General features: G+C 41.7%; 1 protein-coding gene and 1 pseudogene across 1 annotated transcript; one reads left to right on the top strand and one right to left on the bottom strand.

Moving 5' to 3' along the window:
• Window positions 1-2758: 2758 nt before the first annotated feature.
• Window positions 2759-11035, bottom strand: LOC114091967 (BRCA2 and CDKN1A-interacting protein pseudogene; annotated as a pseudogene).
• On the top strand, window positions 11034-25188 carry Figla (folliculogenesis specific bHLH transcription factor). The gene is given in 5 exon segments (XM_027934281.2): window positions 11034-11264; window positions 13940-14092; window positions 15859-16056; window positions 16058-16084; window positions 25147-25188. Coding segments are annotated over 5 exon segments (651 nt in total).
• The last annotated feature ends 287 nt before the right edge of the window (window positions 25189-25475 follow it).

Raw genomic sequence — 25475 nt, 5'->3', positions numbered from 1 at the left:
TCATGGTGTACAATTTTCTTATATATGTTGTTGAATCTTATTTGCTAATATTTTATTAAATATTTTTGCATTTCAGTTCATCAGTGATATGGGTCTGTAATTTTTCTTTCTTTTTCTCTTTCTTTTTTTTTCTTTCTTTCCTGTGGGCTGGCTTCCTCTGTCTCCAGACTTAACCCCCAGAGCCGTGTTGCTGGCTCCAGCCTCTTCCTGTGGCCTCTGTTCAGCCTTCCAGGGATTTAGCTTTCCGTCAGGTCAGCTTAGAATGATAATTTCTATGTCAGGTCTCTGTCGATCTCCACCCCATGCATCAGGGACTCCTATGCAGACTTCTGGAGCCCTTTCTCTGCATAGCCCCTTCTTCTTCCTACTCTGTCCCCAAATTCCAGCACTCCCCTTTCTGCCAAGCTCCCGGGTTTCTCTCCTCAGCATAATCAGATTGTCATATCCTGTTTGGTATCCTCCTCCCTGCCCTGTGGAAAGAACCTCCAGGAGGGAACCCAGGGAGGCTGTGGGCTCACCTGTCCCCTTCCCTATCTCAGGAACTCAAATCAATTTGCTTTGCCTGTTGGCCAGTGTCTGAAAATGATGGTTTCATGTATGTTGTCCGGTTTTCTAGTGGTTTAGGGGTCGCCTGTCCAGTTATTTCATTATGATCACAAGTGGAAATCTGTTATATCTTTTATGATATCCTTGGCTATGTGTTTTTGGCATGCTTATTAAGGATCAGACTGGATCTGTGTGAGTTTGTGTCTTCTATTCTGTGCCATTGGTCTATGTGTCTGTTTTTATGCAAGTATTATGCAGTTTTTGTTATTATAACTCTGTAGTATAATTTGAAGTCAGGTATTGGGATACTTCCAGCATTGCTTTTTGGCTTAAATTTGCTTGACTATTTTGGGTCTTTCATTCTTCCAAATGAATTTTAGAACTGCTTTTTATAGTTCAGTGAAGGATGTCATTGATATTTTGACGGGGATTGCATTTCATCCACATAATGCTTTTGGTAGTAGGACTATTTTAACAATATTAATTCTGCCTATCCATGAACATGGGACACCTTTCCATCATCTGTGTCTTTTTCAATTTCTTTTTTCGATGTTCTGTAGTTTTCATTGAGGAGGTCTTTCACCTTCTTGGTTAGGTTTATTCCTAATATTTTAGCATATGGTGAATGGGATTGTTTTCCTGATTCGTTACTGGCCTATAGGAATGCTACTGATTTTTGTATGTTGATTTTGTAATCTGCTACTTTCCTGAATTTGTTTATCAGCTCTAGAAGTCTTCTGATAGAGATTTTTGGGTATTCTAGATATAGAATCATGTCATCAGCAAGCAGAAATAGTTTGACTTCTTCTTTTCCCATTTGTATCCCTTTAATTTCCTTCTCCTATCTGATTGCTCTGGCTAGAGTTTCAAGAACTCTATTAAATAGGAGTGATGAGAGTAGACATCCTTATTCCAGATTTTAAAGAAAATGCTTTTCCCTCATTCACTGTGATGTTGACTTTGGCTTTGTCATATATAGCCATTGTGATGTTGAGGTAGGTCCTTTTATCCCTACTTACTTCAATGGTTTTGAATGGGTGCTGAATTTCACAAAATTCAGCACATTTTTCCCCCCATCTCTTGAGATGACTGTGAATTTTGTCCTTAGTTTTATTTTTGTGGTGAGTTTCACTTATTGATTTGAGTATATTAAATAATCCTTGCAACCCTGGGATAAAACCAGCTTGGTCATGGTGTACAATCTTCTTATATATGTTGTTGAATATTATTTGCTAATATTTTATTAAGGATTTTGGCATTTCAGTTCATCAGTGATATTGATCTGTAATTTTTCTTTCTTTTTTGATGTGTCCCTATCTGGTTTTGGAATGAGTGTGCTACTGGCTTCATAGAATGAATTTAGAAGTGTTCCATTCCCTTTATATTTCATAGGAACAATTTGAGAAGCATTGGCATTAGTTCTTCTTTAAAAGTCTGGTAGAGGGGCTGGGATTATGGCTCAGTGGTAGAGCGCTCGCCTAGCACAGGTGGGAGTCATGTTCGATCCTCAGCACCACATAGAAATAAAGGCATTGTGTTGTGTTCATCTACACCTAAAAAATAAATATTAAAAAAAAAATTCTGGTAGAATTCAGATGAGAATTCATCTGGTCCTGGTCTTTTCTTTGTTGGAAGGCTTTTTATTACTGTTCTATTTTCTTTGCTAGTTATTGGTCTGTTTAGGTTTTCTAGATTCAATTTTGGCAGGTCATATGTGTCTAGAAATGTATTCATTTCTTTTAGGTTTTCCAACTATTCAATTAAAAGCTTTCAAAATAGTCTTGAGTGATCCTCTGGATTTCTGTAATGTCTATGATGAGTTCTCTTTTTTCATTTCTATTTTTATTAATTTGGGTTTTCTTTTTCTTTTTAAATAGTTTTATTGCATTCCTCAAATTACTACACCATGTTTTTTTTTCTTGGTGGAAGTTTTTAAACAACCATTCATAATTTGACAAAAAAAGATATTTTCGGGGTAAAAATGGGAGTTCATAATCCACTTGAATCAAATGTATGAAATATATGTCAAGAGCTTTGTAATGTTTTGAACAACTATTAATAAAAAAAAACAGAAAAAAGATATTTTGTGAATATTTCATAGACACATGGAAAAGAACCCTACTTTTTGTAGAGGACTTAAATCTGAATAAAGTCATGAGTTTTTCAGTAACTCTCCACTGGGTTTTCTGGTAATTTTACAAAAATAAGCCTATCAATGTCCATGAAAACTGGGCCAAATAGATAGGTGATATTTCAGTTTATCCATAATTTCACTCATCTTGCTTTCTGGAATTAACATCATAGTTTGCAAGGGCTTCATTGGTATATCATCAAAAGACCACCTGACTCTCAGGCAAGTGTCACTCTCCTTCTGCACTGAGTAGTTGAACTTCAGGACTGCCTTCTCACAGAAAAACTCTTCCTCTGCATTTACAAACATTAATTTATCCTTCTGGTTGCTCCTTCTCTCTTTGGAATCAGATTTTCTTGCTTCCACAAATGTCTTACTAATCAGAAGGTAGAAGGAGCTCTTCCCACATGGCTTATTAGTTTTGTGTGACTCTGCTAGTTCTTTCGGAAGCTGCTGGTGCATGGGCATTGCAACCTGAGGAGGGACATTAGTGAATCTTTCACTTAGGAGAAAGCCCACAGGCTTGGTGGTGTCATTTAAAAGCTTGTCCAGCTTTTCAACCATACGCTTTTCACAGTTCTTCTCACAGAAGCTTAGAACCAACTCTTTAATTTGGTCAGCACACTGGGTACCCTTTCTTTCAGTTAAATTTAAAAGGCTTATGAAACCAAAAATTTCATCTTCATTCACATCATCATCATCGCTGTCTTCGGAAACATTTGTTTGCTTGATCACACTTCCAATATGGTTCTGTTGGATTAAGAGATCTGTTAGTTGTGCAGTGTTCACAGGAGCCCTTAGGAAAGGCTGCTGCAGTAATTTCTTAATTCTGTCATGATCATTATCTGAGATGGAATAAGCTTCAAATTCAATATTCACTTCCTCAACAACGACCACATTGTCTTGGTCCTCTTCTTTGTCTTCTTCCTTGTCTTAATGGACGGGGTCTCTGGGAGGCCGCGGGGCTCCGCTCCCCATGGTCTGTCATTTGGCCCGGGACTTGGGTCTTCTTTTTCTTTTGATTAATTTTGCTAAGGGTTGATCAATCTTGTTATCTTTCAAAGAACCAAATCTTCATTTCATTGATCCTTTATATTGCTTTTTTGTTCTATATTTCATTGATTTGGGCTCTAATTTTAATTACTTCCTTCTTTTTATTGATTTTGGAAGGAGTTGTTTCTTGTTCTTCCAGGGTATTGAGATGCATCATTAGGTTGTTTATTTGGGATATTTCTGATATTTCTTATGGAGGCACTCACAGTTAAAACTTTCCTCTTAGAATCACCTACATTGTGTTCCAGAGGTTCTGTATGCTGTATCATCATTCTCATTTGATTCTAAGAACTTTTAAAACTTCTTCCCTGATTTCTTCTATCACCTATTCATCATTCAGTGGTGTATTATTCAATCTTCACATGTTTATATGGTTTCTGTAGGTTTTTTTGGTATTGATTTCTAATTTTATTCCATTATGATCTGATCAGATTCAAGGCATTATATCAACTTTTTGATATATGCTGAGTTTCTTTGTGGCTTAAAATTTGATCTACTTTGGAGAAATTTCCATGAGCTGCTGAGAAAAAAGTGTATTCTGCTTTTGTTAGATGAAATAATCTACAGATGTCTGTTAAGTTAATTTGATTTATAATATTTTTAGGCCTGAAGAATCTTGACTAAGTTTATGTCTGGATGACCTATCTATTGTTGAAAAAGTTGCATTGAAATCACCCAGTATTAGTGTACTGGTGTGTATTTGAGTTTTTAAGTGGTGTTGGTTTTATGAAATTAGGTATACCAATGTTTGAGGTAAATACTATTATTATATCTTCTTGTTGGATTGTTCCCTTTACCAGTATGAATTGCCCTTCTTTATCTCTTCTGATTAATTTTGGCTTGAGTTCTGCTTGGTCAGATATGTGAGCAGCTACTTCTGCTTGTTTTGGTGCTCCATTTTCATGATATATCAATTTCCATTCTTTCACTTTCAGCCTGTGCTATGAGTTGGGTCTTATTCTTTAATCCATTCTGTCAGTCTGCATCTTTTAACTGGACAGCTGAGACCATTTACATTTCATGTTATTATAGAGAGATGTTTATTAATTCCTTCCATTTCCACCTAGTGTTTAATTTGGTCCTGTTTCTCATTTGCTACTTTTCAAATAAGATTTGTCCATTTGTGTTCTCTGGGTTTTTTTTTTTTTTTTTTTTTTTAGAGAGAGACAGAGAAAGAGAGAGAGAGAGAGAGAGAGAGAGAATTTTAATATTTATTTTTTAGTTTTCGGCGGACACAAAATCTTTGTTTGTATGTGGTGCTGAGGATCGAACCCGGGTCTCACGCACGCCAGGCAAGCGCGCTACCGCTTGAGCCACATCCCCAGCCCCTGGGGTTTGTTTTTGATTTCTTTTGTATGAAGAATTTTTAAAAGTATTTCTTAGTAGTCATTGGGTTTTTTTTTTTTTTTTTAGTTTCTGCTTATCTTGGAATATTTTTATTTCTTCTTAAATTCTGAAGGATAGTTTTGCTAGATACAGCAATCTTGATTGACAGTTATTTCTTTCAGGCCTTGAAGCACGTCATCCCTAGTTCTCCTGGATTTTGGAGTTTGTGCTGAGAAATTGGAAGGAGAAAAATAATTTAAAAACAAGTTTAAAAATAATTTAAAAACAAGTTAATAATAAGAGAGAAAGAGAACAAGAGAATTTGGCTTTTAGAGGGAGATGAAAGGAGAGAAGGAAAAACAAACAAAAGTAAAATAAAAAGGAATAAAGTAAAACCTTAACCCTCAAAAGACAAAGAAAAATGTTAAAATGAACAAAAAAAATTAAATATGTGTATATACAAAATTCAAAGTAGATCAAAGACTTAGGCACTAGAACACAGACCAAATATTTACCATCTTGGCTTAGGATCTGAGTTCCTTAACAAGGCTCCTAAAGCTTAAGAGGAAAAAAGATTCGTCATGAAAAATGAGAAAATCATCTCCACTGAAATGGTCAAAATTGTTGATGAGGATGAGGATTTATGGTCACTGCCTACATCCAACTATCCTTCTTTCTGTTCCTTCTTGGGCCGGGCTGTGGAGGGGAAGAAAATGAGCAAGTGCAGGCTGGGGGATGTTAACCCCTTCCTCTTTTCATGCTGCAGAGTTCCAGTGTTTGGCTGGGGCTTAGCTCTAATCAGCCTTAGGGGCTTTGTTGGGTGCTACCTGTTCTGGAGAGATTAGATCAACACACCTTATGGCCAGGTAGCTTCTGCTGGGAGTCTGGAACCTCTTGAGAATCCTACTAGCCGGCCAGTGGGTCAACCCTTCACAGGTGTCATACATTCCACTCACTGCCCACAGTGTGGTCTTCCCAGGCTTAGTCTCTGAGAGTAATCATGCCCTCCTGTTCAGTTTCCTGACCCTTCTTAGCTGGTCACATGAGCCACCAGACTCTAACAGAAAGTGAATTGTTCAGCCTTCTATTTTTCGGACTTGAATCTCCCTGGGTACAATGGTGTCTGTGCCTGTTTCACTCACGTTCTGCCAGGTACACCCTGGGCCACGTGGTAGGCTCTTGCCAGGACAGCATGGCAGTGTTTGCTGTGATCTCCTGGCTTCTGCTGCAGCAAGTTGCAGCATGGCTGCCTCAAGATGGCCCCACTTCAGGTCTCTCCTTGCTTGGTGAGAAATACATAGAACTTTTTGAACAGAACTTTTTGCTATGCAGCCTCTGGATCAGCTAAGTTCAGGCTGCTTTTCTGTTCTGTAGGGTTTTCTCTGTCATCTTTGTCCATTGTGTTTCTCTCTCTGTGTTACCCTCTCTCTGTGGTGAACCAGCACAGCTGCAGGTTTAGCTCCAATGGACTCTTTCTTGTTCTTTGTTCAATGCACCAGAATTTCTGAGTCTCTAAGAGACTTTGACTATCTATAATTGAATTTCATTGATCAATATTCTTGCTGCTTGAATTGGGAACCCAGAGCAACTGGAAATGGAGCCTTCCTCTGAAGGTAGCCATATTTAAACTCTCTAGTAGCTTTTTTTTGGGGGGGGGGTACTGGGGCTTGAACTCAGGAGCACTCGACCACACTGCGGGGGCATCCCCAGTCTATTTTGTATTTTACTTAGAGACAGGGTCTCACTGAGTTGCTTAGTGCCTCGCTTTTGCTGAGGCTGGCTTTGAACTTGTGATTCTCCTGCCTCAGCCTCCAGAACTGCTAGAATTACAGGCATGTGCCACCACACCTGGCTTCTCCAAGAGCTTTTATTTATATATTTCAAAGTTACTTTGATTAATGTATAAAGATTCATAACCTTTAAATATATGTGAGGAATTTCACTTTATATCAAAGTTCATTCATTCAAAGAATATTTATTATGCCTCTACCATGTACCAAGCACTTTTCTAAGTTTTAGGGATGCAACATTGAACCAAAGGATAAAAATCCCAGTCCTCATGAAGCTAGCGTGAAGAGGTAGTTCAGAAGGAATCCTGTGGAGCTAGAAACCTAGGGGCACAGACGTTCCACAGTAGAAAGCACCTGTTCATCATCAATCCAGTCAACCACAGCCTGTGGTCTGAAGATAATGGAGAGGAAGTGGGACAAGGGCAGGTTAACCTGAAGGACTCCTTCCTGCTAATATGCTAGGCTCACTTGTAATGCCTGGGTTGGTTCCTTCTCTTCTCCAGAGTAGGTTCTGAAAGTTTCAATTTCCCAAGAGAGAGGCAGAAGAATGAAGTTCTCCATAGACTGGCTGGAGCCATCTGGGGAGACAGAGAAGTTAGGTTCTCAGTTGACTTGGGGGAAGTGGACAGCTTCTCACCCTGGAGTACCTGCCCACTCTGGCTCCACTATGGGAACTCCATAGAGCTGCTGCTCTGGGACATGGACTACTTTGGTGGAATTAGCAGGCTGTGACAATTGTCATTCCATGGGCTGTGCTGTTGACATTCCAGTGCCCCTATCTTCAGAGATTTTCTCTCTGGGTATGAGAACCCATACCTAATGGAAGGTAGGGTCCCACACATTTTGATTTAGGGAATGGCCTGACTCCAGCATAGGGAGAAGAAGCAATAAACATGACAGCTGTCCTGAAATGATCTCCCAGGCCTGGTTTTCTGAGGACAAGTGCCGGGTTTCTGTTCTCGTGACTAAAAGGTTCAGGGGTCACTCCAGTTAAACGGGGCTAACTGGGCTGCACGAAATAAGCACACAAGAGACACAAATACCTTTTTCCTTGGGGTTGCTGTGACAGCTCCTCTGACCTTAAGGGTTCGCAGGAAGAGAGAGAGTGAGAGTGTGCGCTGACCCCTTTTATTGAGGAGAAGTTATTTAAATGAGGCAAGGGGTCAGGTTTCAGGGGGCTGAATATCTTCATTATGTCCACTGTCAGCAGGTTGACTGACACCTGGGTAGGCCACACCCAAGGCACTTCCATGGAAGATTCTATCCTAAACAGGGCAAAGGGTTATATTACAAAGGAACAGGTGAGCATAGCTTCACCCATGGGGCTGTAGCAAGACACACCCATGCATGAGACACCAACCCTCGCACCCAAGAAGGGCGCCACATTTCTGCAACGGAGTGCCTCAGCACCCAGCCGGGGAGTGTAACTCAGTCACGTGTAAGGTTGGCCTCCCACAGACAAGGAGAAGTTTGTCAGTCAAGAGAATGAACACAATATAGAGGAAGATGCAGCAACATTTTGAGGATGAGGGAAGCCACTAGTTTATGAGTTTGGTCAGTAACTTTGATTATCTTCTACCAACGAATTCCCCATCTTCCATGCTCTGAATTTTTACAGCAGTTACTGCCTAGATACCCAAGTTTGGGCTCATGTCTAACCCTCCTGAATGCCCGCACCATGCCTGCTAGAGGGACCTTCCCCTTCTGTAGTGTTCTCACTTATATTAATCAGTTATACATAGCTCTACCTCTGCCTCTAGTCATTTCTGCTGCAGTTTAAAGGCAACAAACTCTAGAAGTCCCAGCCCCAGTGGGAGTCATGGAGGAGGAAAGAGACCTGGATTACTCTTGGGAGATTTGAGGGCCCATGTGCTTTAGGAAAAAAAAAAGAAGCCTTCCATCTGGGACTCAAGAGGAAGGCTATACTAGCTTCCTTCTGCAGAACAAGGTCCCAGGCAGCAGGGTGTCCATAGCCTAGCTGTGTCTCTCAGCTCCTCCTACACCCCCAAAGTAGCGCACCCCATTGCCTTTTGAACCTCTCCAAAGCCCTGCTTTTGTTGCAGTCTTCCTTCTTAGTTGTGACGAACCATTAGATTCTGGGACTGAAACCTGGGCTCTCTTCAATGTGGTCCTTATGCACCTTTCATCACATCTCTGAAATGGGGGAAACCAGAACTGAACCAAGCCCCTTACACATCCTCAACCAGCTCTTATTGTGACTTCTGCACTGGTGCTCGGATCACCCCTCTGCCTGGGTCACGGATCTGCACAACAGCATAGTTTCTAGACTTTTTATCAGGCTCACAAATCATAACTATCACAATACGGGAGGAGTTAAGTGGGGCAGGGAGAGATTGGTACTTATAGATCTATTATATCTGGGGTCTAATCCTGGCCTTGACCCTTTCTAGCTGAAAAAGTCAGCGTTTTGATCTTTATATTTCTGTGAAGTGACGACAGTTAGAGAACCGTGGGGACAAAGCCTGGGGGGAGTGCCTCTGTGTCAGTTCCTCTTCTCTATTCTTTGTGGAGTCACACTTTCGACCCACTGTTAACCCTGCTGGTGGTGTGGTCAAGGCATTAACCCCAGCTCATACCTGGTGTTGGTGCAGCAAGTGGAGGCCCTCCAGGGAAAGGTGTAGGGGTACATTTAACTGCATTCTTTCTAACACTCGCTAAATGAATTAATATGTTTTCTTATTTTTAGATGAAAAAAATGTATCATTTGAAGTCTGAAAGAGGGGCGTTTTCTCTTTAAAAATGGTACCTGATGTCTTTTCGTCTGCCTCTAAAATACCTCATAAGACACAGAAAAAGAACAAAATTGACAGCAGCAACAGAAACCAAGATGGACAGTAACTCAATTGCCAGAGAAATTTTATCAACTAGGTTTAAGACCCCTGGAGCTAGCCTGGATGTGAGCAAGCAATGAACAGATTCTGGTTGAGGGACAACCTACAGAATGAAAGCCCTCTGCTACTCAAACTGTCAACCTCAGCAAGCTAGGGTAGGACTGAAGAAATGTTCCAGAGTGAAGGAGAGTTAAGAGACACCATGACAAGGGCTGGGATTGTGGCTCAGCAGTAATAGCGCTCATCTAGCACGTGCAAGGCCCTGGGTTCGATCCTCAGCACCACATAAAAATAAATAAATAAAATAAAGGTATTGTGTCCAACTACTTCTAAAAAAATGTTGAGAGAGAGAGAGAGAGAGAGAGAAACACCATGACAAAATCAAATGTGCTCCTGGATTGGATCCTAACTAGACAGGAGAAAGGCATTGTAGAGATGGCTGGGGGAATTTGGACAGGTCTGTGGATTAGATGGTGGCAGTGTCAATGTTGACTTTTCTGGTTTGAACGACAATTGTTTTTGTGTAGAAGAGTGGCCTTGTTAAGGAGGAAATACCCACTGCGGTATTTAGGGGTGATGGGACTTGGCGCCTGCGACTTAACTACTTTAGAAAAACAACCCGTAGTCCTACCAAATCTTAGGCTGAGGCAGGAGTGTGGCTTGAGCCCAAGAGGTCAGGTCCACCAGCCAGGGTAGCATAGTGCGACAGTGTCTCAAAACAACAAACATTCAAATAGTTTGGGAAAAAAATAATAAAAATGGGAATAGTCCTAAAAAGAAATGAGTTGGAACACGTGAAAAAAAAAAAAAAAAAAAGAGAGAGATAAACTCAGTGAAGGGAATACAGGAGTTCTTGGTTACTCTTTTCGAGATCACTTCTGCACCTTTTATTTCAAAATGAGTTTTTAAAATAGTGTGTGCATCCATCAAAATTTCAGGGGAAAAGTTTATACGTGTGTATATAAGTACACATGTGCATAGTACATCCAGGAGCCAAGGTCTCAACTCAGACTAATTAAATTAACTAATTAAATTAATTGGGGGGATTGGTACCTCACCTGTGAATTTACCACTCCTTCCCTCAACTGCATCATGCAGTGCCTGCAAATTTGAGACCCCAGGTTGTAATCCAGCGCTCATGATAATCACCGACCGGTGGGGCTTGTTAAACTGGGGGGTTGCTGGCCCGTCTCGGGTGAGGGCAGCAGGCTTGCGGTTCTGCGGTCCGGAAAGCGCACAGGTGGTCTAGATTCCGCCCCCGCCCGGGCCTCGTGCGGCCTCAGGTGCGGCAGGGCAGGTGAAAGCCGGACGCCCGCTGACCCCCCGCGCGCCGTCATGGACGCTGCACCCTCATCCCCTGAGTCGGGTCCCCTGTCGCCTGTCCTTCTGGGCGCACCTCAGGCCGAGGTGCTGGAAGACGTGCTGCGGGAACAGTTCGGGCCGCTGCCCCAGCTGGCTGCCATCTGCCGGCTGAAGCGGCTGCGCTCGGGCTGCTACTCGTCGACGGAGGACCTCCAGTTGGTGCTGGAGCGGCGGCGCGTGGCCAACGCCAAGGAGCGCGAGCGGGTGAGGGGTTCCCCAGGGCCGCTGGGCGCGGTCACCACGCGACCGCGTCCTGGGAGGGAGCTGACTTCCCGCAGAGGTACCCACCACCAAACATCAGCAGGATCCCCTGTGCGCCCCTTTGCCGTCGAAACGCAGGCCTAGAGGCGACTTGGACCTCTGGAGGCCCGACGTGGGTCCTTAGCTTGTCGGGAGAATAAGTGGCCTTGTTACTGGGCACCTGCGTCCGGCTGCTTCGTTCCTGGGGGTGGGATTGCTGCCCCATCTGCTGACTCTCTTGGACTTGTGCAGGGAGGTCCAGGAGAAGGGTAGAGGGGGACCCTGCCAACTTCAAAACTCTTTCCCCTTGGCAGGTGCTTTTAAAAAGTTCAGGGCTGCTGGACTTGAACTTCAGTCTCAAGCTGTGGCGTGCTTGGGCACAAAGGGGACCCCTACTTGTTTTCTTGACCGTGGCCTCTTAGCCTCGAGCAAATGCAGGGTGAGGGGGAGAAGGGGGCTTAATGGAAGTTGTTGTTCTTAAATTTTTTTTTTTTTTTTTTTTAAGTAGCGAAACACAGTGCCCCAGTGTGAGCCTAAATTCCTTCTCAACCCCACAGAATGAAAAAAGCGACTTTCCCAGTCAGGGTGGGGACGCGGTTAATCCTGTGGGCCGTGGTTGGAGCGTCATCTGCTGGTATTTTGGGGTATCTCTGACAAAACTTGGCCCCAAATGGTCAGGTCTGGTCTCTCTCTCTCTGTTCTGCCCTTTGTAATCTTTGGGCTTGGTTGCCATGGAGGTGAACCTATAAGGGGAAGGACGAGGGACATAAGAGCCAGAGAAGCGCTCATTTAGGCCTAGGGCTTGGAGGATAAGTTCTGTGGAGGGCAGGCCCTAAACACCCCAGCCAGGTCCTGTGAAATTAGCCTACTAGAAAGCTTTGTATGGGAAAGAGTATGAGGAGGAAGGAGCAAGTCAGGGCAGAAGACTTAGGGAAGTTGGGGAAGTTGTAAAAAAGGGTAAGTATGATTTTTTTTTTTTTACCAGAGACAAGATATTTTATACAAATTATCCTCTGATCTGATTTGATGGCCCTAAAATGAGATTATAATCCAACATTTTAAGTGAGCCTTTCCCACCAAGAAGGAGTTGCCTTCTGTAGGGAACTGGGCCTCATTTTATCCACTTGAAAGCTAATTACCTTTATTGTTCTTTATAATGATAAAATCAATATGCCCAGGGAATACAGAAATGACTGAAGAGGGACCGGCAATACTCATGACAGATGACCACCAGAACATATTTGCATATGTCCCCCTCAGTCATTCATTTTTCCTAGTTGTATGTCATGTATATAATTTTACAAAATTGTGATTATTCAATATCTTATCATTGTAGGTCTTTTCACCTAACATTACTAAATGCATTTCCTTGTTTTCTTTTTGACTTTACAGTCAAAGGAATGGACCATAACCAATTCCATCTTCCATGGATAGGCTGTATGTTGTTTGTAACTTTTTACTGGTATAAGTCTGTGTGTATCTGATAATTGGTCTTGGAATAAAAATGCTAGAAGTGGAATTACTGGGACATAGGGCACATCGGATCTCATGACTTTTGATACCAGTTTCCCACTTGCTTTCAAGAAAGGTTTATATATATTTTTTTTATCCCTGATACAGAGTACAGGACTGCTTTCTTTTTCATGGTATTCCTGATCCAATTAACAAAACAAATGTTACAAGCTTGGTATATGAAAAATGGTATTTATAATTTATTGACCTTCAATCTTTTTATACATTTGCTGGTCATTGGATTCTCCTGTCAATTAGCCTGGTCTCTCATCTGTTTCACTTCAGGTTGGGACAACTCTCAATATATTGGTTTTGTGGAGTTGTAGGGGCCAGCTCTCCCAGAGCCTATGTCCTCTAGACAGACAAACATCAATGTTCCAGGCCTCCAGAGCTGAGGTATTAGACCTTGAGAATAGGGGAAGTAAAAGTGAGGAGTCTTTGAAGTGTGAGCAACATATGGACTTTCACACTTGGCCTTGTATCAGTAACTTACTGGGAAAGAGGTTGATAAGTTGAGGGCACAGTGATGAAAGAAAGATGTATGTACATTTTATTCAGCAACAATAGTGCTTATTGAAGACTAGGTATGAGATCTGGATGAGGAGGGCTTTTTTTTTTTTTCTTTTCATCATGGTTCTTATTCACCAAAAAGATATATAGTAGGTACTTTCTACTTTGCAGATGAACAGACTGAGTCTTAGTGATATGAAGTATCCACCTGCTCCAAAAGGCCAAGGATGGAGCTGGGTTTTTAAATCCTAGTGTAGTTGCTGCAGAGAGTTCAGCCCCTACTTTTATTGTTTCTGTTATAATGAAGTAGGTGCATTCTCAAAGGAAATGAAGCAAGGTCAGTGTGAACAACACACCTTCCAGCCCATCTGCCTGCAGAACTGAGTCGATTCTACTACCCCGTCATCTGGCTGTTAAGTTCAGTGCACACAGAGATGTGACCCTTTGTGGGATGCCTGCCTTGATTCACCTCCCAGATGAGAGGGTGGTGGAATCGAGACCTCACAGCTCTCTTCTGTGGTTTGGGGGATGTCTGCATAAGTTAGTGTCTGTTGTCTTAGCATGTGTGAGGCCCTCAATTCAATACCCAGCATTGTCTGTACCTTTTTGTCTTGTAGATAAAAAATCTCAACCGTGGTTTTGCCAAACTGAAGGCACTTGTGCCATTTCTTCCCCAAAGCAGGAAGCCTAGCAAAGTTGATATCCTTAAAGGTGCATCTGAATACATACAAGTTCTCAGTGATGTTTTGGAAGGATCCAAAGACTTAGAGGTAAAGGTTTAAAAATTTAGAACATTGATAGTCACCATTTATTGAGCTCTTTCTGTATGCCAGGCACTGTGCCAAGTAATTTTTAGTCTTTAAAAAAATTTTTTTTAAATTGTAAATAGACACAGTACCTTTATTTTTCTGTGGTGCTAAGGATCAAACCCAGTGCCTCATATGTTCTAGGTGAGCACTCTACCATTGAGCCACAACCCCAGCCCCTCCAGTTAATCTTTATAATAATCCTCAGAGCTACTTGTGATATTTGACAAAGGAGGAAATCAAAATTCATGTGAAGGCCACACAGCTAAGTAGTGTGAAGACTAGGATTTGAACCCAGATCTGGATGAGCTTTGCAGTCAAGTCTCTGGCCATCTATCTACTTCCCTTCTGTTACTGTCCAAGGCACTTAGATGCTAGTTGCTAAATCTTTAATAGGACCTCAACAGCTGGAACTTAGGAGGAGGCTTCCATGAAAGCACTTTGGGGTGGCAGTTTCCTATCAGCAGAACACTCATCAACAGAGATCCAGAAGGGGTTTTGCAGTTATTCAATGAGACAATCTAAATGAACCTGCTTTGTAACCTGTAAAGCATTGTAGTGTTGCTACTATTATCAGAGTGGCTTAGCTTAGAAGTGTCCATAGGCAGTGGGAGGTATAGGCTCGTTCATGGGTTTCATAGAGAGGCAAACAGTGAAGGCCTGAAAATGGATCCATGATCCCAGGGGAGATATGAAGAGAGAGAAGGCCTTTGAGATGAGCTCCAAGTGACACCATTAGCAAGAGGAGATCATTAGGATTAAGTGACAGGGAGGTGGAGGAACAAGATGGGATCATCAAGTTGAGAAGGAGAGAATGATGGAAAACCAAAGGTAGAAAATCAGGATGCTGCTGAGACCAAGGAAGGCAAAGGAAGAACAGTAATTAGGTTTAGCATCTGAGAGATGGAAGAGGAGCGGGCTGGGAGTGAACTCATGGGAAGTCAGGTGGGCATTATCAGTGAATATCTGGGGTTCAAACAGGGAAGTGGAAAGCTTCAGGTCTATTCACCTTGACAGTATGAGAAAGGAAATAAAGATCAAAAGAATGGTAAGAAGAAAACTATCCGGTCAAGTGAAGGCATTTTCTAAGTAACAGTGTGCTGGTGTTTAAGGACAGAAGAGGATACTAGAGAGAAGAGAAATGAACATTCTAGAACCTAGAACATTCTAGTAGAACATGTTATACTAGAACATTCTAGTAGAACTTTTTGTCCACTAGTCCTATTCAGTTGACTCCTAGGAAGCTATATTTTGCAATGGCAGGAATGGATTGTCCTATTGGCCAAATTAGATGGCATGGTCCTAGGGTTCAAATATGTGCAGGTGACTAATTGTGTAACAAGTGCTTTGTTCTGTGCAGTCATTATAAAATATAGGATTTATTTCATGCCACAATATTTCAAATGCACAACATTTTGAGTTTACAGAAGGAGAAAATACAGGCTACTGAGCAATACTTTCTCTCCATAACTGAAGCATTGCCCTTATGTAAAAAGTTTGAAATATATTTTATGTAGCCAATATAGCCCAGTTGATATATTTCATATAGCTCAGGGATGTAGCTCACTTGACAAAGTGCTTGCTTAGCATGTGTGAGGCCCTCAATTCAATACCCAGAATTGGAAAACCAAAAACTCAAAACCCCCCAAACCAACAAAAAAACACAAAAGTACAACCAAGAAAAGTCTGAATGTCATATTATACTGTTTGACAACTAATTTGGTTTCTAGAAACAAGAGCCAGAGGAGCAGAACTATAGCAACAATACTTGTGAATCACATGTTTCCTTGGCTAGAGAGCTATCAAGAAACGTTATCCGACATACCAGCTGTGCCATTGGCTTGAAGAGTGAAGAGGAAGGGCCCTGGGCAGATGGTGGCAGTGGTGAGCCAGCATACACTTGTTGCCCAGGTCTGACGCTGGCCACCAGAAATTACTTCAACGGCCAGGAGTCTGGTACAGTATTCCTTCTTAAATGGCTATATGGAAGTCAGAAACCTCCAAATGTATGTATACCTTGAAGTGTGTGGCATTTTCCATGCTCAAACTTGATTAAAACAAGATTTTTGTGAGAACATCTGGGTGGGGAGGAGGGGCTTCCTAGCCTGGAAGATTATGATGTTCCTAAATTAATTGGTTGTCAGCTCAAGGAAGGGAAAATTCCTCCAGAACCACCCAATACAAACCTAAGCTTATTTTTATTTTATTTATCTATTTTTTACATATATTTTTTTAGATGTTGACGGACCCTATTTTATTCATTTGTTTATATGCGGTGCTGAGAATCGAACCCGGTGCCTCACACATATGAGGCAAGCGTTCTATCACTGAGCAACAACTCCAGCCCCCTAAGCTTAGTTTTAAAATGGCCATATTTAATACAGCAGAAGGCTTTCTGGACTGTGTGTTCTCCAGAACAAGTAGCTTGCCATATGTAAAGATACATGGCAATGCTATTTTAAGGTCGGGAGTCTGGTTGTAGGGGAACATGTTCTAAGTAATAGCAAAACCATTCATAGTTATTGCTCTTTGTTACTTTGTCAAACTAAAGTAATAGCTGAAGGTGGCTACATGCTTCTCCAAATTCAGAAGGAGGACTTTTGCCTCTCGCTCTATCCTTTTCTCTGTAACTAATGCTGTCAAAATGAGAAAGGCCTGTAGGAAACAAACCAATGAACTGTCACAAGCATGTTGTCACTGTAATATAAGGGACAGAGTCACCAATGATGGTTGTTGGGAGAAGGTTAGAATAACAGTTGAATGTAGGCTTTGGAGGCAGACTGCTGAGGTTCAGACCCTGTGTTTGCCATCTGCTGGCTGTGTGACCTTGCCTGAGCTGCTGAACTTTTCTCTGTGATCCTGTTTTCCCATCTGTAGAATGAAAGTAATGCTTGTACCTACCTTGCACGTAAAATAAGTGAGGTTCAAATGACATCATGTCAGTAAAGTGTTCAGCATGTCTCTGGTATGGGTTCACCTGGACAGATACTACATTTGCTTGACTTTCCACGAGTAATCAAGATTGATTGGTGAGCAACAATAAGCTACTGGCATCCCAGCTAGTTTGTGGCAAATGTTTGTAGCTCTGCTCTGACTGGAGATCTTCGGTCTTCCTGTTCACTGGCTGGCCTTGGCTTCCATGTCTGATTTGATTACTGTACTCTAAGGATCCCATCTGAGTATGTGCTCAGCCTAGATTTTCATATTCTGACCACCTGAGATATGAACCTTCTCTTGCTGGTCAACATTTAGGAGACAATCTCTGTTGCTACTGCATGAGTGGACATGGATGACAGACCAAAAGAAGGTGAAGAAATCACCTGACCTGGATCAATACTGGTTAAGTTAATACTAATCATGTTTCTGCAAGTGACAGTGTGAATATGTAGTGGATATCAAGGTGGGATCTGACTTGTATTTAATTCTCATTGTTCCTTCTTTGGTAGGTATCCTCATGTCATTCTCTATCTTCTTGCCAATCCCTTTTGGCCAGACTGGGGCAGAAGCTTCCATGGTAGCAGAACAGACCATAAATATATGTGTAATCCTTGTTTTCCAAGAGTAATAGATCCTGGGATAGCTGCTTATAGTTCATCACATAATGAACTTCTGTTCATTAACCAGTTCTCATGGAAGTTTGCTTCCAAAAAGGAAGGAGATAATTTTTAGTCTTTAGCCAGACAAGTTTGTTAATTAGAAGAGTATGCTGCTAATTCTTAGACTGAACAAAGAATGAATCGTGTATTTGACATTTTCATATACTGGATATATAACTTCTGTCAAGGTCACTTTCAAGTCCTGTTTGTAAAGTATGCCATTTTTGTGGGAGCATTCTAGGATTTTATCAGTTTGGTCAAGAATTTCTCATCCTTTGACATTCAAATCATTCATTTTGAAAACTGAAAAAAATTTGGAGCCAGGGCGTGGTGGCACACATCTGTAACCCAGTGGCTCAGTAGGCCAATTCCAGGGATGGTTCACTCTCCAGTGCTAATAAAAAAGGAAATAATAATCAATTTACAGAAGGGTTACAAGTGTAGTACAAAGAACATTTTTCCTCACACATTTGAGGGTAAGTTGCCAGCCTGATGGTCTCTCACACCTGATTACTTCAGTGTGCATTTCCTACACATGGGACATTCTCCTAACACAACTACCCCAAATCAGGCAGCCAATGTCTTTGCACTCTTGCTGTGTAAACCTCAGGCCCCATTCATGTTTCACTTATATCCTAGATAATGCCTTTTCTAAGAAAAAAGACCCAGAGGAGAATCATAAATTGTGTTTAGTTGTCTCTTTAGCTTCCTTTGGTCATGACCTTTCTGTGACTTTTATGATCTTGACGCTCTTGAAAGATTATGGGCCAGTTTTATGGTATGTTTGATATGCACTGTTTTCTCCTGATTAGATTAAGACATGTATCTGTGCCAGGAATCTCACAAGTCATGCTGTTTCTATTCATTGCATCCTACTGAGGCACATGTCTATTCTATTTCTAGTGACATTCCTTTTGATCACTTGCTTGAAGTGGTGACTGTCAGGCTCCTCCACTTGAAAGTCAGTCTTTTTCTTTCATAATTAATACGTATATTCTGAGGAGCTGCTTTGAGATTTCCTAACTGTCCCATTACTCATCAAACATCCTATATTATTAAACTTTTAACTTTGAAGTAATTATAGATTCACAGTAAGTTGCAAAGGTAGTCCAGAGAAGTGTCATGCACTTTTAACCCAGTTATTCCCAATGACTGCATCTTATATTAACTATAGCATATCAAATCCAGAGGGTACATAGTTCTGTGTCATTTTATCACATGTAGATTTGTGTATCCACCAGCACAATCGCAATACAGAACTGTTTATCACCATGAAGATCTTTTTTGTGTTACCACTTTGTAGTCACACCTGCTGCCTGACTCTCTGTGCTTCTGAATCCCTGACAACCACCAATGTTTTCCATCTCTATAAGTTATTTCAAGAATGTTTTGAAAATTGAATCATACCATATTCTATCTTAAGAGACTTTTTTAAAAAAAATTTTTTGAAAGGGACAATGCTCTTGACATCATTCAGGTTGTTGTATCAGTAGTTTGTGTTTCCTTTTCATTCCTGAGTATAGGCCATGCATCACATGGATGCACACCTGTACATTTTGTTTTTAATTTACTATTTTAATTTACTTTTTATGTTAGCATGGGTGCATAGTTTTCTGTTAAATTCAGTAGCTTATATGTCATTATTTTTTTTTGCTCAAATTGTCCTTATTGTGGCCAATGAAAGCCCCTTTCTGTTTGTTTTATCATCAGTATTCTTTGGTCGCTTCTTTTCTTGCAGAAGATGTTTTGAGCTCATGTTGTCCCACCCCCAGCCTGGAATGATGATTCCATTTATCCAAGGACATGCCTGTGTGTAACCCATCTGCTGCCATCTCCTCCCTGTATGGCTGGTCTCTTCAATCTTTTTTAGGATTTATCAGACTTCACAAGGGCCCTCTCTTTGGCTCTCATGTTCCACCTGGGCCATGCTTACCAAAGGCATGGGTGCTTCCTCTGGTGTTAATGCCAATTTACCCGCTTGGGCCCCAATACTTGCTTGGGGTCATTATGGCTTTTCCTACCTAACCCTGTCTCAACTATTGGCATTAGGACTGAATTGTTCAGACAGAAAAAGGGGGAAATTATGTTTCCTTTGAGGTGAGCATTTTTTCTACATTATTTTCCCTTTTAACACATGGAACTCTGAGATTGTTATTTGCATGTGAGTTGAACAATTATCTACTGACTTTATATAAACTTGTACTTTACAATCAGAAACTAGGATGAGGTCAAGGATGCTATGCTCAGGCTAGCCTTTATTTGACAAAAGGATCCTTGTAAGGGTTCAGCCCATGTTACCCAAAGGGGTGACTACACAGGGTTTCAGAATCCTGGCCAGATACCCTGACTAGAGACTTAGTGACAGCTGATGTAGCTCATTGAACTGAATCACTTATATGTAGAGGGGTTAGGATTTAGGAGGAAGGCCCTTTCTAGCTTCAGTGTGCAGGAAAGGCACCCTTCTTCCTGCCCTTGGGGTCAGGAGTGGAATTCCTGGTGCTGGCAGGGATGGGCATTGTAGGGGATTTGGAGACAGGGTCAGAACGGGCTATGCAAGGTCAACAACATTCCTGGGAGGCAGAATCCTGAATGAAGTACATAAGAATCTGCTGATGGCAGGGACGGAGATTAACTTCTGGGGCCAGAGCAGGTTTGCCTGGGAACTGAAGCAGCAAGTATCCATGTAGGCGGAGAGGTTGGGAGCCATGAGGGGTTCCACAGCGGGGCTTGGTAGGGATAAGGATTGGTTTCAAGGTCTGGAAGAGGATTGTTTAAAAATGAAGTTTCCAGGTGTGGGTATTTGCCATCTTGGGGTTGGGCATTGCTGGGTAGCAAAGTGTTGGTTGTATTGCCATGTTTATTCCTTCTACTTGTCACTTGTGAATGGTGGCTTGGGCATTTGATAATGTATACAGCTCTGAATTGTATTCAGCATTGCCTGTGATACTGTAGAGATTACATCTTTGAAAAAAAAAAAAAGAAAAACAAAACACCTTCAGTTTTGGAGTGAGATGCCAAGAATGCCAGGGTTTAAGGGGCTTTGGAAAGGGACATGTGGCTGAACACAAATGGCTGTCCCAGGGGCCTAGAACTGCTGCCAACATAGATTTCTGAATTTTGGCATGCTGTGAGAAAGTTCCTTGAAAGAGAGTCTGAGAGAAGGAAGCTGCATGGGTGGTAGATTCCCACTGCCCCCTCTCCAGGTTGTGGTCATCTGTGAAATTACTCCTTGGAGACTATTCTTCCAATAACATTTTTAACCTCTGAAATGAGGGGAACAGAACACTTTTGGAAAGCCTGGAAGCTTCTTCTGTCTTGCACCTTGCCTTTCCCCAGGCGGAGGCATGCAGTAGTAAGAAGTCTATCACAGAGCACAGCGTGTCTAGGTTTTTGCATAGGAAGCACATTGCCTGCCTGGGTGTTCACTGGTGACTGATGGGGCATGTTCTGATGAGTGTAGCCCAGCAGGATATTTTGGAATGCTGAATCTCCCTTTGGACGGGGCAGGTGCTCTCTGGTTTGCCAGAGTCCCCACCACTCCTCTTTGCACGGTACTAGCATCTTGCCTGTTCAGGTGATTGACAGTGCTGCTCTGGACTAAAGGCATGGGGCTTAGGGTAGGCTGCTCCAGTGAGTGCATTCAGCTCTGGGATTTTCTGTGTTTTCTAAAGTTTGTGGGTCTAGGAGCTGATGCTTTGATCCTACATATGCTGTAGGTTGTCTGGGACTCTGGAAAGGTGAGCCATCTGGGGCAGGTGGGGCAGGATGGATCTGTGTTGGCAATGATGATACATCCAGTGGAGGATTCCCAGGTTGCAGCTACTGAGGAATAATACAACCAGATGCCCAAGAGGAGACCCTAAAGGCTAAATCTCATCAAGATAAAATGTTAGAGGGAAGACAAAATTTCTATTTCTTTGTGAAAATAAGAAAGGGAGATTCCTTTTAATTTTTCTCTGGGTAAAGAAGACTGAATTGATCATGAATGCAGGTTTACATGCTTCGAGTGTATGTGTGGATGTGTGTGAAATTTGGTGTTTTTTATGACAAGAACTCTATCTGGTATGTCACCTAATCCTGTCAGAAAGTGTACCATTATTCGAGAGAGCCAATAATTCCATCCTTTTCTACATATAATGGGCCTTGTGGTGAAATTAATTTCAGTCTATGTCTATTCCATTAGACTTCCAGAAGGAGTATTTACGAGATTTTATAAAGAGCCTTGTAATATGCCCATCTCATTGGCCCCAGGTGAACATAAAGAATGGCAGAATTGAATGGAAGGGTGTCTCAGAGGAGAGGTCAGACTTTTTGGATATGCTGCTCATTTTCCTTGAGACAGATGGCTGTTTGGGTTAGTAGAGAATCACCAAATTCTAGGACAACACAAGTTAGCCCTAGCCTCTGAGGAAGATCGGTGTGTCCTACCACCTTTGATGTCCTTTCCTTATTCCTGTGTTATCCAGACAGATAAGGCATAAAGTGGAATTCCAAGAACACAGTGTTAATGGTAGATCTCCTAATGGAGAGGGTAAAGGGATTATAAATACTACTCCATTATTTTAGGGACCCTTCTTGTTCCCTTTAGATCACTCTTCCTCTTTGGAAATTCCCTCACTATATATGTTCTTCCAGCTACTCTGGTGTGTGAAAGATGTGTTTGAGGCACCTGCCTCCTTGGGGTGGTCTGAGATGAGGAACCAGAGACAGTCCCATGTATTCTGTGTTGAGGAACAGGACCCCCAGTGAAGAGACTGAGACTGCATTGGGTTTGGTGGCCAACACTCCATTCATGATAGGAGCTTCATTTGCTGGAAGAGTTACACAGCTGTCTCCCTGGATATGAGAAGACCAGGCTGGGACTACATTGCTGTGTTCTGGTCTCTAGGTCCAGATGGACAACTGAAGCAGGTTGCCAGATATAGGCATGACCTAGATGTGAGGAAACGTAACATTACCTCCCACGCTGTATTCTACTTGTTCCTGAGGTCTCAGTCCTTATAATGCAGATTATGGGGAAATTCCATATCTTGCCCCGTTAAGGTCCATCTTTTTTGAATAAGTATTGAATGTTCAATATTTATGTTCATTCAATGTTCAGAATCCCTCTGGGGCTTTTTTTTTTTTTTTATAAAGAGAGAGAATTTTTTAACATTTATTTTTTTAGTTTTCAGTGGACACAACATCTTCACTTGTATGCGGTGCTGAGGATCGAACCCTGGCCACACGCATGCCAGGCGAGCGCGCTACTGCTTGAGCCACATACCCAGCCCCCATCTGGGGCTTTTTGCTTCTTAGGCCATCTCTCCCACCTCTGTCTCTAAGTACAGTGTGGAGTGAGCACCGTGGAGGCTGGCAGGGACTCTGCTTGTCCTTGGGCTTCGCTGGTCTTGGGTGGTGCTGAGCTGACATCCCCTGTAAATTCTGTGACCTCATGGTGTCTTCTCCTCTCTGAGCCAGACTTGTTGGGACTGTTCCATTCAGAACCCAGGACTTCTGGTTTCCATGGCTTCCCCACTTCCAGTTGGGATTATAAGGCTGCCTTGGGATCCATGTACCTGGAGATGCCACTCAGCTCTGTGGCACTTACCTCTTCTGAGAGGCTCCCTTTGGGGAGTAGAGGCGAATCCCTGTTTCCCTCAGACTCTACTGTCTGTTTCTTGGGTTCTATTGTCTTATGGAACTCTTCCCCATCTTGGGTCAAGGCCCAAGACGGCATAGTACAGGGTCGTCCTCGGGGATCAGGGAGCTGCTTCACACTGCTTCCATCCCCTCTCAACAACTACTTCCTGCCATTTCAACTTCTGCCTCCATGTTTGGTTGTAGGAAGGTTTTCCCACATCATATCTTGCCTTCTTCCTGTTCTACGGCTACCTGATGAATAGCCATCTAAGCTCTGGCCCACCAGAATCTATATATTCTCTTTCAAATGAAAGTTGCTTTTCAAACTATTGTGAGCCTGGGGACTGAACCCTAAAACTAAGTAAGCAAGGACTTCTGTTCGTCCCACCTCCTCCTACCAAGCATTGGCTCATTGGATGAATGAAAAGTGATTGGACAGTACCTCAAATTACCCAGCCGCACAGCTCACACTGGCAGGGCACCCCTGTTCTGAAAGATGTTAATCAACAGGCTGAGTTTCTATTCCTCAGACTACCCGCTTTGACTTATATGAGGTCCAGCTATCATTTTTTTTTTTTTTTTTGATGAACTGTGACATCAAAGACAACATTGATAAGCAAGTTTTCCTATTTGGGTTCTTAAATATTAGATTTCTGGAATTTTCCAGCTAACTCTTAAAAACAAACTCAAACAATTTATCTAAAATACACTAGACCCCAGGCTGATAGAATTCAATTACTCTTTTAATTCTTTAGGTAAACATAACAATACATGAATTTGTTTCTTAGATTTAATTTACATTCTGTATATGTAAAAAGTTAATTTTTAAAAAGGCTTCTAAAGCTAAATCTAACAGAAAAAAATCTTAAAGACTGAATGAATCAAGAACAGAAAAATAGGGCTGGGGTTGTAGCTCAGTGGTAGAGCACTTGCCTTGTACCTGTGAGGCGCTGGGTTCCATCCTCACCATCACATAAAAATAAATAAATAAATAAAAAAGTATTGTGTCCATCTACAACTGAAACAAAAAAGATTTTAAAAAATCAGAAAAACAGCTCTTCATACTTATTTTGTGCCAGACACTGTTCCTGGCCCTTTCTACATAGTAACCTATTGAAATTTTGTAACTACTTTGTGTGGTACAAACAGTTCTCTCCACTTTGCATCTGAGGAAACTAAAGAACAAAAATAACTTGCTCAACATCTAGCCAGTCAATGAAGTGTGTTTGAGGGGTGTGGGCCATAGTATCAAATTCTTTTTAACCATTTTTATTCTAAAAAAGAAAACCCCTCAACCTTGAAGTGGAAAGGAGAGCAGACCAGAAAATACATTCAACTTTAAAACTAAATTATAGCTTTTGGCAATAACATTTTATCATACACAATTATATACTTTTTTTTAAAAAAATTCAATTATATACTTAATGGGTTCTAATGTCTGAGTTGCCTAGAGATGAGTCAAGCTTTTGTTTTTTTTCAGTGGTGGGTTTATTCTTCCTTTGAGATTTCAGGAAACTGAGAAGACACATGATTTCACCACCTTAGTAAAATGTCTGCTGGAAATCTACTAAAATACTTCCAATTTTTTTCCCTTATGCTACTGAATTAAGAAATTAGCACAGGGCACATAACAGTTGTGTGACTTTTTTTTTTAAATCATGAGCATGTTTAGGTGACCCATTAATGGGGACAATTTTCAAATTTTTGGACACCTAAGTTGTTTTCAATTTTTTGTTTTTATAAATGTAGGAGAGTGCCTGTTGTGTTTAGCTCTTTCTGTATTTTGTATTGTTTTTTCAGGATAGGTTCCCAGAAGCAGAAGAGCTCCTGAGTCACAGGTAGGTATGTTCTATGACTTGCTTATTTGTAATGCCACTAGCAATGCACAGTGCCAGTTTGACCACATTCTTGCCAACAAAGAGATGTCTAAAAATGGAAAACAAACAAACAAACAGGTGTCTTTAAATATCTTTTTTTTTGAGGGGGATGGGGGGGTCTGGGGGGGGGTCTGGGGATTGACCTCAGGGGCACTTGGCCACTGAGCCACATCCCTAGCCATATTTTGTATTTTATTTAAGAGACAGGTTCTCACTGAGTTGCTTAGCACCTTGCAGTTGCTGAGGCTGCCT

This window comes from Marmota flaviventris, chromosome 14 (genome assembly GCF_047511675.1).
Source record: "Marmota flaviventris isolate mMarFla1 chromosome 14, mMarFla1.hap1, whole genome shotgun sequence".
Classification (NCBI taxonomy): Eukaryota; Metazoa; Chordata; class Mammalia; order Rodentia; family Sciuridae; genus Marmota; species Marmota flaviventris.
Note: the sequence above shows the minus strand (reverse complement) of the source record. Positions and strands in the feature narration are given on the sequence as shown.